This window comes from Lynx canadensis, chromosome B3, assembly GCF_007474595.2.
Source record: "Lynx canadensis isolate LIC74 chromosome B3, mLynCan4.pri.v2, whole genome shotgun sequence".
NCBI classification, from domain to species: Eukaryota; Metazoa; Chordata; class Mammalia; order Carnivora; family Felidae; genus Lynx; species Lynx canadensis.
In genome coordinates, this window is record NC_044308.2 from 113,999,039 (window position 1) to 114,016,033 (window position 16,995).

General features: G+C 42.2%; 1 protein-coding gene across 2 annotated transcripts in view; it reads left to right on the plus strand.

Annotated features, from left to right (window-relative positions):
* RAD51B (RAD51 paralog B) overlaps positions 1-16,995 on the plus strand; it is a 575,957-nt gene that overhangs the window by 398,837 nt on the left and 160,125 nt on the right. For both annotated transcript variants that reach the window (XM_030319379.1, XM_030319378.1), the window contains exon 8: positions 15,128-15,224. In XM_030319379.1, coding sequence (XP_030175239.1) covers positions 15,128-15,224 — 97 coding nt within the window. The remainder of the gene's footprint in view (positions 1-15,127; positions 15,225-16,995) is intronic.

Below are 16,995 nucleotides of genomic sequence, written 5' to 3' on the forward strand. Positions count from 1 at the left end.
CTCCCTATTTCTAAATGATATGCTTGAATTGCTATTTCTTGATGTTTTTATTGAAGATGATTCTATGAAAGATGACCATTGAATCCCCATCCTCCCTTTCAGTTTCACTTTTCGCTTCTTTCCAGTGTGGTCTTATCTTAATATTTAGTTAAAACCATATTTAACGTTTATGTTGTGCCAATGTAAGTATTCATGGAGAGCTACAAAATGTACCATGATTATGTTACCTCCTTTCTTTCTCCTTCCTTCATCCCTCCCCCCCCTCTCTCTCCCTCCTTTCCTTTCTTCCTTCCTTCTATTTTTTAATTTCCCTTTGGGACATACTTCTCCGCCTATTCTCCATCTTTAAATTAATAAGGGCATTTGAAACCTTAACTGCCGTACCTTCACCACACCTAACAAAATTAACAAGTCATTAATATCATCCAATACCTAGCCTCTATTCAAATTTCCCTGATTGTCTCAAAGATGTCCTTTTACAGTTGGTTAATTTGAATAAGGACCTAAATAAAGCTCACAAATTATACTTGGTTGTTATATTCCCTAATATTCTTTTGTTCTATAATAGCACCCCCTCTACCCCTCTTTTGTTTGTGACATTGATTTGTTGGAGAAATTGGATGTAGAGTGCTACACATTCTAGATTTGGTAGATGGTTTCCTCATAGTGTTGTTTAAATTGTTCTTCTGTATCCTATAAATGAGTGGTTATTGGATTAGGACTTAGATTTTTTAAGTAAAAATATTCTATAGGTGGTGCTGTTTACTTCCTATTTTATCATGTCACAAGACAATGTCTGTTGTACCACCTTTAATGGTGATTAAATTGATTAGTAGGTTCAGATGATGGCATCTGATCATTCTGTTGCCAAGTTCTTTGTCAACTTTTCACCTAATCCATTGATGCTCATTACCCAGATCCATCATTTTATGGGGTACATATTCTGTCCTTTCATTGTGCAATTCAGTTCTGAGCCAGTAAGTGCTGATTACCTAGTTTGACTCCAGTTTAACTCTAAGTACTACCAAATAGCTGACTGAATTTACATGAAAGTAATATGCTAGTGTGTTATATTGATTAATGTTTTTATGTGAACCTCTAGTTGAGCTTTGCTTTTGGCTTAGAAAACAGAAACAGAAAAGTGGAAAGCTTTCTTGTCAGTCATGTTGAAAAGTAACTGGCAGAGAAAAAAATTTTTTTAAGAAGTGGAACAAATTAGAAAACTCTGCTTTAGTTTCTAATGCCTCCTTTCTCCAAGGTGGGAAAACTCTGCAGTCTAAAAGGGTCTTCTTTGCCTGTGAAAGAATTGGAGGGAAGCTACCAGAATGGACATAGAACACACAGTCATTTGAGGACTTTTTGGTTGCTGTTGTGTTTTAGTTTTCACTCCCCTAATTGCTAAGAAGTCTTTCATAAAGATTTTCCCTAAACCCTGCTGCATATGAATTAGGGCTTTTCCTTTCCTCTGTATCGGGACTGGTGCCCTTTGATGCATTTTAGCAGAATTTAGCTTCTAAATACAATTTAAAACATACATATGTGCATGCACACACTCACGATTCTCTCAATTGACATTATTATTATTATTATTATTATTATTATTATTATTATTATTCCTGCAAGGACCTGCCCTGTAGGAGCCAAATTCAGTGGCAGGATGGAACTATGGAGGCACCTTCCATCTCCTTCTTGCAAGGCCCTAGTGTCTCTTGGCTGGGGAGCATTTTTCCATGCTTTTTAAAGACCTGTTTGGATTAAAATGAATTCCTGGTGTAAATGCCTGGTCTGTTATTGATACAGGTTGGTTACCTTTGTAGTGCCTTCCAGTATTCCAGAATTTAAGTCCTCCTCTAAAATACTCTGTAGTTCAAATTCTCATAATATCGGGGCCTCTTCTGCCATTTATAAAAACCTTCCACATAACTTTCAATGACTAAATTGCACCCTTCTTTCAACGCCCAGATCAAATGACACTTTCCCTGGGTCCCCCAGTGAGAAGCCATCTCTTCCCATCTTCTAGACTCCAGTGGCTCCCTCTTTTCATCTTCCTATGACAAGGATTGTTTGCTCCCTTTCATTATAGTTTGTTTCCATACTCATGTTGCTTCTCCCTTTTAACAGAAAAATATCAGTCTTGTCTTTGTTTTGTTTTGACCATGACTAGTATGTAATAAATATTTTATCAGCATTTTAAATTGTAAAAATTGAATAAAATGACTTGAGTAATTTTATTTTGTCAGATATCCAGCTTCTATTTCAGTTATGCTTCAAATATCTACAGGGGACTCTGTCAGTCAGATGTAGGGCCAGATATTCTATTTCAGAAGAGGGAGGAAAAAAATGCATAGAGGAATTAACCTGGAATTTGGAGTCAGAAGACTAGATTCAACACCCATCTCAATCACTCCAGAGTCACTGCTTTAGAGTAGTTGCTGTTACTGGGTGCCCTCCCTGGTAGTCTGAAGATCTGTAGCAAAAGTCAGGTAAGACAATTTAAGATCTAGCTCATTAGAAAGAAGGAAGGGGAGAAAAGACTGTGTGGATTTATGAGTAGCAGTGGATGGTACAGGGATGGAGTCTTGGGCTCTCACAGCCCTTCATCATGGTGCTGGCTGGGGAAAAGAGGTCCAGGAGGGATTCCACTCTATAGCTGTGTTGGGAAGGATGAGTGTACAAAACTCATGGGGGTGCTCATTAGAAAGAAGATGGTGAGGGTTGGGGAGGGAAGCCATAAATATACACTTTACTCTTTAATCCCTTGCAGTCTTGCCCAAACCTACCAGTCCCAGATATAGCTTTTTCTCACTTCTTGCTTCCACTGTCCTCTCTTAGGAACTACTTGGCTGAAATAATAAATGGGGACTTCTACTTAACTTCTAATAAACACAACCAGCACTTGAATAGCTTCACATTAGTAACAGAGGACCACCTTCAGGGAGAGCATAGAGATTCTAACACTACTGATAGTTACCTCTGTAGAGAGAGGAAATAAAACCAAGATCCCACTGTTTTGGGCATCACAGCTTCGCAAGTGTCTTCTCCTTGATTCAGAAAGACATTGAGACCCAGCTTTCTCATGGAAGTTATTCCTTTACCATCAGTCTGCCTCCCTGTGGGAGGTGCACTCTCCTTCAGGATCTAAGAGTATAAAGAGCATGGGATCTGGAGTCAGTAGACCTGAGTTTGGGTCCATTTATGTGCCATAGTAAACTTTAGGCTACTCACTTTTCCTCTCTGATGTGGAAAGAGGTGTAATACCTACCTTTCCACTAGATGATAAGGAGGTTCAGATGAGATTTTGTATTTGTATATGTGTGTGTATATAGCCCCTTCATTTTTCTGAAGCAACATAGGGAATGCTTCCCTATTACCAAGTTATTTCAAAAGCTACATCTTGCTATGGGTGAGAATCGGAGCCATGTTGTGGTCTAATGGCTCTTCTGCTTACTAGTGTGAGCAGTTCCCTCCACCTCTTGGCACCTTGCTTTTGTCTCTTGTGAAATGGTCAAGAATATCAGATGTCCAGAGAAGGAAGTTATTTGAGGTAGACAATGTGCAAGGCAGACTCTATAGGACTGGTAAGTTACCATGACGCTGTCTCCACTACTTCCAGCAGCATTTAGAATACCACAGTAGTTTTCCAGATGCTGTGCTTGAACATGGTGTGTCTGGTTGAAAGAAGTGATTTTGGAATCACATAGATGTGGCTGCTAGCTGCAAGCTATGCAAGTTACAGAATAACTTTATCCCGAAAGTGGAAGAATAATGTCACCTACTGCCTAAGGTTGCAACAAGGATGAAAGGAGGCTATGTAAATAAGGCATTGGGCATACTGTTTGGCACCCGCTGGGTACTCAGTAAGTATTAGTTTTCTTCCCTTGGGCTACATTTGGCTCTACAGATTTTAACTTGATCAAATCACATTTATTAAAAGTTCCAAATGAGGCATGGTACTACATAGGTACTTTAATCTTAGGGTGCTAAGGGACCGTCAGGTTGGGATGAAGGGCAGAGGGAGACAGTTATGTTTGTTTCTTAACTAACAATAGTGGTATCTCACCTCCTTGCCCTGGTTCTGAGCCCGCTGAGTCACTGTTGCAGCCCCTTAGCCCCATGATCTCTGGCTGTGCCATGGAATACAGCAAAGCCCACAAGAAACCAGCACTAATAAATGGCAGATCATTTTGAGGGATTTTTGTTTGCGTTCCTATGCTTGGTCCCCTGGTGAGATAGGAAACCTTTAATAAGACTTTTCCTAAATGATGCTGCATGTGAAATGTGGATTTTTTTTTCCCTCTCTGTTCTCCTAACAAATGACCATTTCATGAGGTTTCCTTTCATTTTTTTTTTCTTCTTCTTTCCTGCTTCTCAGTACATTCCACAAAGAGCTTATTCCTCTGCTGGTTACTGATTGATGGTTCTACTCTGTGTGCCCTTTAATTTTGCAATAAACCAACAAGGAGTTGAGACCACAAACTTAAAGAGAATTGACTTATTTATTTGACTGGATTCACTGGAGTAACAGGCAGATTTAGTCATTTCAGTGTGGTCCTGGGGAGGGCAGGAGGAGTCCGTGAGCAGGAAGGCTGTGCTGTAAATAACCAGACAGAGAAGAGCTTCCTTGTTCTCCTGTTCCAAAGCAGCTGGGCATTCGTTTTGCAGTGGCTATCCCTTTCCAGGCCTGGATGGGATCAAGAAGTCTTCCACAAGACTTGTCCACAGCTCCAGGATTCTGAATTCAGTGGGACTTCAGATATGCAGAAATGGAAAGCCACCACCCACAGGTCCCACGTTCCTTTTTTTCAAAGGGGATCATGGTGATGCCCCTTAAATGACTGCAGTCATGGCTGCAAACCTACCCGGGTCACCAGTCCTTCCAGGCCTGGCCTCTTGGCTGGATGATGTCAAGAACCAAGAATAAACCTCTGCCCCAACTACCTCCATCCCTGCTGGGTCTTCACCGTAAGACCAGGGCCTCCACCACAGTGCACCAGCACTAATACCTTTTGTGAATCAATTACCAACCATGTGAAGAAGCAATTGATTCACCATCGTGTGGTGTAGCCAGTCTGCAAAGAAATGCAAACACTGCAAGTTGGAAAGCAAGAACACATTTTTTGAGTGGTCGCATGGATCCTAAGTAAACTAAAGATAGCCCTTTTAGGGTATTTAAAAACACAGATACCATTATCATTAATATTTAAGGATTGCAGCATACCCAGTGCTGTTCTCTGTGAGTTGAAGCGGAGCTGGAAAGATAACTGCCCGAATGGAATTTGTCCCAGCTGTGAGCTCCTTGCCCAGATCCCAGTGTTGTTTGTGGCTCTACCTCATTTAACCAGCTAGCTGCCTGTTCTCGTTCTGCTCTCATGTGGCAACCTTTCTTCTGAAACTCTTGTCATCACATTTTAGCAGAAGTGAAAATATTAGCAGAAGGTTCATGGCCAAGACAGAAATAGAATCCAGGAGCCTGTGTCTTTTCTTTTGCCATACCTGCTGGAGCATGGTTCCTCCCTGGACTGAAGACTCAGTGTTTCCAACTCTACCAAACGGCATTCTAACAGCCGGCTGCTGAAAGTTTGTCTTACTCTTAAACATTTGGTACAGTTTTCCTTTAATGTGATTTTGCATTAAATAACATGGCACTTGGTCAGTCTGATACCAGCAAATGCCATGCACTGAAGAAATGGATCAACAAATGTCCATGAGGCTGGGAATTTTCCTGTCAAGAACATTTTGTGTGGAAGAACCAGCATGCACTAGAGGTCCAGACAGACCTAGTGTGAATCTGGCTCTTCTGTGTGCTAGCTACGTAGTCTCAGAAAATTGCTCAATGTCTCTGAACCTCAGTTTCCTCGTCTTCAAAATTATGATAATAATGTTTGCCTCATTGAGGTGTGAGGATGAAATGAGCTAATGTATGTAAAGCACTTGGTACAGGGTTGTATCCACAGGAAGTAGACATTAGTTTCCTCCCTTCTCCCTTCCCGCTTTTAGAATGGGGACAGGAAGGCAAAAACACGTGAAATCTCAGAACATTTACACTGTAGGTAGAGAGGTAAGAATAATATGTGACATAGAGAAAAAAATCCTTGTACCGAATTACTTGGTACCGATTCTAAAATGGGAGCATTAGGAACTGAGAGATCAGTTAGTTGCAGAGAGCATGGTTGGGAAAGACTTCACGGAAGAGGTGGGATTTGAACTGGCTCTGCAAAGATGGAAGCGTGAAGAAGAGTGAAGAAGGACATTTCAGCCTGGGGCACTTGGCATGGGGATGAGAGCTGGAGTGAGTGAACCACGAGAAACCGAGAGATAGAGTGAGGATGTCATAAACCTCAGTGTTCCCACTGGAAAAACTGGCATGGGTAGATATAATAAGTAAAAAGCTAATAGTTGTTAGGCACCTGCTAGGTATTAGGCACTGTCTTAAGTGCTTTCTGTGCTAACTCATTTATTCTCACAACAGGTACAATTGTCCTCTCATTACACCGTTGAAGAAAGTGAGGCACAGAGAGATTAAGTTATCTACCTGAAATGATACAGCTGGGTGGTGGTGGAGTTGAGACAGAGGCCCCGGGAGGTCTGGTTCAAGAGCCCACCTTCCTAACATACAACAGCAGCTTCAGTTACTGCCCAGCTTCCCTCATGAGGTAGTGAGGATCAACTGAGACCATTCTGTGAACATCCTCTGAAAAATATAAAGCATCAGGGGTGCCAGCGTGGCTCAGTAGGTTAAGTGTCACACTCTTGATTTCAGCTCAGGTCATGATCTTGCGGTTCCTGAGTTCAAACCCCACATTGGGCTGTTCACTGGCAGTGTGGAGCCTGCTTGAGATTCTCTCTCTCTCTCTCTCTCTCTCTCTCTCTCTGTGCCCCTCCTCTGCTCTCTCTCTCTCTCTCTAAACAATTTTTTAAAAATCTAAGAGAAATAAAGCATCACACACACATGAAATGCTGTCATTATTCTTGTTAATGACATTAGATGAGAAGTGAACATCAAGATAGGCAATGCAAAATGAGGAAGGAAAAAATTATAGGATAGCACTTCTCTGCAGTTATATTTAGCAGCTCATGTCCCTCACCATCCCCTCTAGCAACTCAGAGGCCTGACAAAACCTCACACTTCCTCTTAGGACAGCACTCTGGGGGGCCATTCCGAAGCCACCAGGGTACACACTGGAGATTCTAAAAGGCTATTTGTCATCTGGCATTGGGGCTTGTGCCTTGAGTATGATTTGCCCTTGGCCAGGACATCATTTTATGGGCCTGTAGCACATGATTGGGAGCTGGCTTGTTAGTGACTGTGATCAAAGATCTCCACTCCAAGGGCATTGCCATGGAGGGAGGCCCGTCCTCACTCATTATGTAAATATTTAGCCATTTTAATGTATTTGTTCTGGCCATTCTTCTTCTGTCTCTCTTATGTTGACTCTGTTTAATTGTAGGTTATTATTGTTTGTGTATGTTGATGTCATTTATTTAAGTATGGACACAAACGGATAGCTTCAGCTCCCAACTCCCTGCCCCCCTTATAAAAAACACGCCTTACACAATATCCCTTCTATGAGGATATCAAATAGTTTTTGTTCAAAGGCGTATCTGATGAGGCTGCTATCTTGGATATTTGTTCCTAGGCAGATGTTTTGACCTCCTTTTGAACAGGTTGTGAATGACCTTTGCTCTCATTTTATGCTACAGATTCACTTTGGAGATAGAATACATCTCCAATACCTGAATGTAATGCACCCAGTTACTGAGTTTGGAGAGCTCTTGGAATGCCATTTGCCTTAGTGGCCTAGAAATACAGAAGTCAGATTAGTGTTGGCTCATCCTCCTTTGGAGGCTTCTCAGAGGTGGGATAGAAGTCAGTGGCCCCTCTGGGCTTCAGCTCCTCCCTACTTAAGCCACTATAAGAATGGCTGGGGCTGGAGTATAGCAGAGTTGGTGTTTATCAGACTGGACTCCCCCAAGAGCTGTATTTTCAGACCCCTGGGAGCAAGTGACTCAACACAACTATTTTCTTGATCTCAAATGAGTCTCAGGAGGGGAAATCAGTCGATAGCAGCCGCCTGTGATGGACTGATCATGAAGCTGTGTCTTTCTAACCCTCCTTGCAAATAAAAAGAGGGGAATCCCCAGAGCCCAGGCGTACACGTGAATAGAAAGCACCATCAAGTAACAAAAACACCTAAAAAGGTCAGCAGAAACTCAGGGGGCTGTTGGAAATTCACCTCCCCTGCCTTTCTGTGGTGCTCAGTGGGCAGTAATGGAGTGGGTGAGGACAACCAAACAAACCACGCAAAAGCGACTTGGCCACAAGAAATACATGGTGCAGTGAAGGCTGGTAGGAAGGTTTCTTCCACATCTATGAACCTCAGAGTCATCCAGCAATTGGCCTTGTCCATTTCCAAGCCCCAGCTGGCCAGAGGCCTATTTGGTCCCATGCTAATGGCAAAATTGCATACAGTTGGCGAGTGCACCTTTAGAACTGCCACACACTGTTGCAGTTCACCAATGGTGCATGTTATTTCCTGCAACAACCCTGAGGTCACTGACAGGATGTCGCCAAGGTTGGGCTGCAGGTGGAAACAGTACACCAGGCTGCTGTTTGTGGCCTCATTACAACTGTCACCCCATTTGAGACCCGGAACCAGCATGTGTTAACCTCAGCCCCATCAGAGCCAGTGGAACAGCATGTTGACAGTGGAACCATAGCTTTTCACGCCTACACAGTAGCCACCAGCCCAATTTCCACTGCATCCCCTCACATGTGTACCCCTGGAGAAGTAGGCCAAAGAGAAAGCCACCCTACAGTGCTACAGTTTTCTTGGATGTTTATTTTGACCAAATGGCAGGCACAGTTTTACTTCAATGCATTTCCTCTGAACTCAGTGGTCTAAACGATGGCTAACATGAGACAGAAACAGTATTATTATCAATCTCTGTATGATTGAGTGTGTGTTTGTGCAAAGCTGTGGAGATTCATTTCTCTTCATCTATGTGGCCTCATACTGAGCCAATATCTTCATCAGGGACTCTCCTACCTGAGGGACTCTCCTACTAAACAGTGTTTCTTGAGCATCGCCTGTGAATTCCACAGTGAAACCTACAACAGATTTTCCTCCAGGGCCATAGTAAGAGGTTTGAATTTTTATCGAGATTTGAAAGTATTCTCACCGTAAATGCAAAATTATTTGAAGTTGTGTCCCTCATTTTTTTTTCCTCCTCTCTTCCTCAGCCACTGCCAATTGGTTCTGTGTAAAACAGATTTCTTAAGGGTAGATGATGAGAAACAATGATTAGGTGGAATTTTAAGTATAACACTCATCCTAACGCAAATTGAAATGTATAACATTTTGGGGGCACCGGATGGCTCAGTTGGTTAAGCGTCTGACTCTGGATTTCGGTTCAGGTCACGATCTTGCGGTTCATGAATTTGAGCTTGTAGGTCTCTGTGCTGATGGCACAGAGCCTACCTGGGATTCTCTTTCTCTCCCTCTCTCTCTGCTCCTCCCCTACTCATGCATGTTCTCTCTCTCTCTCCCCCCCCAAAATAAATAAATAAATGAAACTTAAAAAAATAAATTTAAGAAATGTATGACATTTTTCATAGCAGCCTGCTACATTTAAAGCCATTCATTATACATTTTTTTCTTGACATCTATTATGGACCCAACACTTTTTAGGTATAGAGAGGTTAGGAGCATTTTCCAGAATTGCACAGCAGACTAGCAACACAGCCAGAAATAAAAGGCAGGCTGCCTGACTCCCACAACAGTGTTATCTTCAAGTCAAATTGAAGTTTGGTCCTTTTGCCACAAATATTTTGAAAGGAAAATCCCCCACAGCCTTTCAGATTTTCCCACAAAACAGTTGTCATGCAGACCTTCAAGCAGGCTGGAATACTAAAACCTTATCAGTTCTTTATTCTAGAACTGACAGTTGATATTTATTTTCTGGGCTGAAGCTAAAGAAAAAAATGATTATTTTTTCATAGTGGAATGATTGCTAATTTCCCAGAGCTTGGCAAAATTAAGCCAGGGAATAGTAAAACCAGATCTGTGATGCTCAAACTCCAACGGTATTTGGTCTGACTTTTCCTCACAACAAATACGGGGTATCTCTTTTCAATGCTGGAAGCGACAGGAAGGAGTTGGGATGGGGAGCTGTCAGTGAAGAAGCATGAGTCTGTGAGTGTGGGCCTCTAGGTGTGCCCTTGTGGGCGCTTACCCTGTCCCTGCACTGCACCCAGAGCTCCCCACCACCCCTCCTGTCCTCCCCCACTTTCCTACCCCCACCCCATTTCCCTCTCACTCCCTGCTTCTAGGCAGCAGATGGGTTGGGGCAGACACTGTCATGGTTGGGAAGCAAGAGGAGAGTTTGGTGAAAACCACTCCAGGGCCTTTCTGTCAAGCCTTGGTGATGAAAGGACTCAATGAACCTTAACAATTTCTCACAGGAAAATTCCGGCCTCTGTCTTCTTAAAAGCAGGACATTCAGCGGCCCTTAAACAGAGCCAGGATTAAAACCCAGAATTTTTCTGACTTATCCAAGACCTATAGTTTAGGTAGAAAGGCTCAAGCACTGTCCTATCTGGCAATTAGGATCATTTTAGATACCAAAAATAACAGTTTAAGAAAGTGTACCTTGGGCAGATAGACCATTTTCAATGCAAACAGAAGAAAAACTTAAACCATGCCTTCAGAACCTCTGAAAAGCAGAGCTCTGTCATTTTGAGAGTGCTAGGTTTGGCGACAGGTAGGCAGTTTGTGAGCACAGCCAGCCCACGGCCTCTGTCTCTGTTGCTTGGATGATGCCCTTTCTCTGGCTGGCCAGGGTATCTGGTGCACTGCCTATTTGCCTAGACAAACAGGAATAACAGGACAATCACTGCACCTAGCCCCACAGGCCCAATTAAAGTGATTTTGAAACTTGTCTGAATCTCTGTGTTAGATTGTAGCAGGTTTCTGCCAGAGAGTGGGTGGGAGGAAGAAGTGGGTGTTTTTATGGGCATAGAAATGCCCCAGAGGTGCCTCATGATTCCTCCAGACCAGCCTCCCCCTTAAACTCCTGCACACAGACCTGGGTTTCATGAAGAGCTTTAGATTCCAGGCCTTCTGTGGGCCTCGGAAATGACAGCCACATGCATCTGGGGCCACTGAAAATCATGAAGAAGAGAGGCAGAATTCCGCTCAGATCACCTCAAATGCTTGACACTTTGGTAGAAGCTGAAGTTATTTACCTACTTCACTTAGGGTTATTTCATAGCATTCGAATCCAGAAGGACTCTTGTCACAAGATTGGGCTTGTTACAGTGTAGGACTGATAATCTTGTAATTTCTGGACACTAAAAATAATGAACAAAGGAACCTAAGGTCTGGAGAAGTCACCTGTCCTCGGGTCTGAGCTGAGAGTTCTCTCTCCTCTCCTCTGCATGCTGCTGCCTTAGGAGGGAGAGTGGCAGGAGGCCTGCACACCCCTCTTATCTATGCTATTGATCTCAGGCAGGTGACTCTAGTTCACCTTGTAGAAAGTAGGGATTACAAATTTTGCCTCTCACCTGCCCCCACAGAAAGTTGAATGAGGGCATGTGCCATATACTTAGCTCTTTAAAAAAATCTGACTTGTAAATACTGAGTTATTGTTTTGTTGAAAATGAGCCTTTCTTCTGCTATTCTATCCCCAACTGACCATAAATCCATTTTTCGTCACCTTCCAAGAGTCAAATAAAAGGAGCTTCTTTTGGCCTTTGGATCTGACAGTTCTTCACCCTGATTTTTCCAGGGCTGTCTTATTTTCTCTTCTGTCCCCCATTTTCCAGTACTCACCATGGGCTAGAATATACTAAATGGCTACTCCTGGAGTCCCCAGCAGAAATACTTCTAATAGTTCACTGTCAGGTGGATCAGACTAGACACACAGTGGCCCCTAAGGTAGAATGTATTCTGGACCAGGAGCAGGGGGTGTGAGGAGGGTGTAAGGATGAAATAAAACATTAAAAATATAAATAAAAAGGAAGGTACCAGTTATTAAAAGATAACTAAAGACAATCATGAGGACTAACGTTTAACCATTTACCTTTGGTCAGGCACTAATGCTGGGGACCTTATATGCATTATCCAGTGTAATGAAACCCTGTGAGTTCAGAATTATCATACCAGAGAGGTTATGAGACTTGTCCAATGTCATACGGCTAGTAAGTGGTAGAACCCAGGGTCTGAACTCCGGTCTGACTCTCAAGTGCTAACCCTACTACTGTGCAAACTGCAGCCACACAAATATAGTACCAAGCATCAGAAGCCCCAAGCTTTCCAATGGAGCAAAGCAGCAGGAAAGCCCTTCTGAAGTGTCAGAACAAATTTTCAGAAACCAGATAGTGTTAAGACTCTGTTTATAAACTGTAGTAGTATTTTATAAGTTATTTTAAGAGTGTAGTTTTCAAGTCTCCAGATTGCCTCAGAGGACAACATGTCTATAGGCTTCTGCCCAAGTCGTGATTACTTGTAATTGATGCTATTTGAAAATGTTTCCATTCTATCATTTTACTGAACACGGGTTTAGAAAACCACAACAATTTAGTAAGATGGTGTGATTAGCAAACCCCTGAGTTTGGTTGCTATGTATCCTTTCAGTGATTTCGCTTTCTGATGCACAATTTAAAAAAAAAAAAAAAAAAAAAAAAAAAAAAGAGGATTATTAGCAAAATCCCCTAGGAGCTGATTCTCTTGCCATTGGAGAGTGAAATGTTTTCTCTTCCATCTAGTCTTCCATTGGGAGTGTAAATTGGAGTGAGTGCCTTCTGAGGGACGTCTGCAGTTTGGTTGTTGGTTCCGCAGAATAGAACTTAATAGTTGGGTATAACAAAACCATCATCTCAGGACAAGTTTCCATTATAGTGGAATGGTAATGAAATTGAGGGGAAAAATGAACTGAATATTTTGGTAAATGGCTTGTCTTTTAACTTACAAGTTTCTAGAGAAGACATATGGTGCCTTTACCTCTTTATTTTCTCCTGTGTATATGGTAACCTGCCTTGGAAGGTAAGTATTCAATATATATATTTTTTCATATTACTATTGCCATATCATTAGAGTTATTTCATTTTCACCAAGCCATCTTATAGAAGAATCCTCTAAAAAAGTAGAGCTTACCTATTTTGATCTCTCAGAAGCTTCACATTTTAAAAAACTAGGGCAGACAGATAACAGTGTTTTGCTTATTGGTAAATAAAACACATGGTATTTTCAGTATCTTATTGACCTGCCTTTAAATAACTGTTATTTTTCTTACTGGTATTTTAACATAAATTCTTAGCAGTTGAATAAAACTTAAGAAGGACTAAGGATTGGTAGAAATGATCAAGTACTGAAGTATATCCTAATGTAGAAAAATTGTAATTCAGTGTTCTCACATTAGATCCAGTCGTCTGAAGCACGTGGCATTTACTAACTTATTAACCTATATATGGTAACAATATATGGCTTCCATTTATTGAATATTTACTATGTGCCGGACATTATGTTAGGTACCTCACATTGATTATCTCACTTAATTCTGGTAAAAATTCTATAAGATAGGTGTGGTTTTTACCTATGAATAAATGAAGCTCAAAAGTTTAAGTAACTTTCCCAAGGTGCACAGTGTCAGAGTCAGAATTTGAACCCAGTTTTATTAAACTCCAGAGCATATGCCTTATATTATAAAGAGAGAAATGGACTTCATTTTTATTCATACTCCTAAAAATGAACATTTGTTCTTGAAAGAGCAGGCTGTGATTTGACTGTATAAAGCCATTGTAATTGAAGGCATATAGTATGTGATTCTCACCAGTCCAGATGAAAAGAGGCAATACAGAAGAATATGAAGGCAAGGTTAGCAAATACTCAGCAGAAGGCTGCACTGTCTGATCATCGCTACAGCACAGCTAGAGACCCACAAGCCTAGCTGACACAACAAAGACCTTGGAAATGTCGTCTTTGCTAATAGAGTACTTCGTTTCTTTGCCTGACCTTGCCATCATGCTCCACCTCTCAGCCCTCAATTAAACTGCCATTGGTATAGGATTTATAATGTGGCCCTGGTTCGTCCAAGAGACAGTGACAGAGGTGTGGCTGAGAAGCTGGACAATAAAGAATAGAGACAGTTTCCATTTCTGTTCAAATTAGGATGGCAGCAAAATCATAGCTGACCCTCGGGACAGACCAAGACAGTCCAACGAGATGCTTATTCCAGATACTAAATGCCTAGTACCCTTTTCAGAAGGGAGGTTTCCTCTGAGTGACCAAGATGCTCACAGTGTTTACGCATCATGGGAACAAAACCTTGAGAAATGATTGTGGCGTGAGTCATGTTGTAATGTTCCAGGAGAGAATCTGTAGTGTATTCTTCCTTCAGGGTTCTAAACAATATAGTAAACTTTATGAGTGAAGATTTTTCAGGAAAAGAATGGTTTCTTGGCTGAATCAAGTGCCACTGTGTGGCAGTGGATCATATGGATTTGAAATGTCATGAGCTTTATTTTGCATAGGTAGGATTATATTAATTTGTGTTTTAAATACATAGCGAGATTGGAAGTTTTTTGTTGGCGTTCAACGAATTTAAAAGAACAGTGTTGTTCCTTTACAGATGAATCTTATTACAGTTTCACAAATATGGAACTAAAACTCTGACCTTGAGTTAATAAGGAAGACGCTGTAGGCATTCAAATTTTAAATTACCGCTTTTATTTAGCACTAGCAATGTCTTGGGTTGTGGATATAATCCTAAAAATTGAAGTTTGACAAAATGTGTTCCTATGCATCTTAATTCTCTCTGGGTAGACTTCTGTTACTTAGCTAATATGACAGCACCTCTCAGTCCCAATTTACTCAGCATTGAGAAAGAATTGATTGGTGGTTTAAGCTCTAAAAGAAGCGTGTTTCCCGTTTTCTGTGTTTTCAGTGACCTATAGGTTTTGCTAGATATTCTGGCCTAAAGATAAAACTGATGAAAGTCGGAGCTGGGGTTTTCCTACCTGTGTGCTTATCAGTCCTCCCCTGAACCACAGTCTGTCTTTTGAGAGCTCTAATAATTAATTTGCTCTCTTTCTTCTCTCTTCCCCCACCTTCTCCCTGTCTGTTCACAGGTTATCTTGACGAATCAAATTACAACGCATCTAAGTGGAGCCCTAGCTTCCCAGGCAGACCTGGTGTCTCCAGCTGATGATTTGTCCCTGTCTGAAGGTAAGGGATCTGTCCTAGAGGGGCTGAAATCTGACACTGACGTACAGTCCCACGGCCTCTCCTCTCTGCCCCATGTTGCGCGGGGAGATTGGGCTAACAGGCCCTGACCAGTGAACCCAGCCAGAGCCTGGAGGTTTAGCTTAGCCAACTTTCCTGGCATCCAGTCCCTTCTATTTGGAGAGTCTCTTGCCCTGTCTCCAGAGGCGAGCTCCCCTTTTCATCTGAGTGAAGCACCCTCATAGACATCCATCACCTCTACCTTGACCCTTGTCACAGCTCCGTAGGTTGCTTTGGGTCCTTAGTACGAGGGCTGGCAAACTGCTGAGTGGCTTGGTTCTTGAGATTGATGCTCACAGGTTGGCTTTCCTGGTGGTCCCATGGCAATGTAGCCTTTTGCTGGTGCTGGGTGCTTTGGGACTGGCTGAAAGTGTATACCGGCATCATGTGCTGGAGATGGGGCATTCCCAACCAGCTTTACAGAAAGATTAAGAAAAACTCTCCACGTCGGTAAATCTGCAAACTTTTCTCCACCCTCCCATGCTAGCAAAGGTCAGGCTGGCTATGGTTTACGTAGCAAGGGGAATTACACCACTGAGCCAGTGGGTGGTTTCTAGTTTTATTGAAAGTTCTTATGTGACATTTCGGAGCTCTGCTGGTTGTGGGCTGGATAAATGTGCATTAGCTGTGACAGATCCCTCTGTGCTTCCATTTTCTGCGAAGTCTTCATGAGGGAGCAGATGGGACTTGCAGGCCTGGTGAGGCTCCTGACTGCCAGGTGGTCTTGCATGGATTGGCCGCAGTTTGCCATCTCGAGAATTGGAAGGACCACAGCCCTTGCTTCTCGGTGTTTTTCAGAGTGAAAACTAATTACTTGGGGGCAGCTGGGTGGCTCAGTCAGTTAAGCGTCTGACTCTTGATCTCGGCTCAGGTCATGATATCATGGTTCATGAGATCAAGCTCCGAGTGGGGCTCGTCTGTGAGGAGCCTGCTTGGGATTCTCTGTCTTACTCTCTCTCTCTCCCTCCCTCCACTCACACACACTCTCTCTCTCTCTCTCAAAATAAATAAATAAACATTTAAAAAAAAACCCTGATTACCTATTTTTTAAAGTTGTAAAATGCCCTGCATCCCCTATTTCCACATTCAGTGATGTTTCATCTCTCCCCCGTCACCTGGACCGAAAACCCGAATCGTTTACTCTTCTTCCCTCCCTGCATTCCTGTCATCCAGTCTTCTTGGCTCTTCTTTCCAGATAATATTTTTTCCTCTGTCCCCTGTTCTTTGTAAATTTTTAAAAAAATGTTTATGGATAGTATACATTTTTTTTAAGTAGGCTCCATGCCCAGTGTGGGGCTTGAACTCATGACCCTGAGATCAAGAGTTGCATGCTCTACTGACTGAGCCAGCCAGGCACCTCTTCTTTGTAATTTGTATTGTGATCAGCTGACTTATTAAACTCACAGTTGGATTATTTTTATAGATCCCAAAACGGCCTCCCAACTCTAGCCTCGCTGCCATTTCCATTCTGCCACCACCAAATTAAACTCTCCGAATCTGGCTTCCTTTTACTGTGTCACTTTCCTACTCAGAAATCTTGGAGTTGTTTTAGCTCATTTCCTGAGAATGGGCTTAAATCAAGAAGTCACTTTTAAAATATTCAGGAATTTGTGGTTTGTTAGCTTGAAATCAGCCAGGGTGGAAGGATTTACACCATGGGAATCAGCACATGCTAAAAATCAGGATTTTTTTTGCTTTTCTTCTCTTTTGTGTG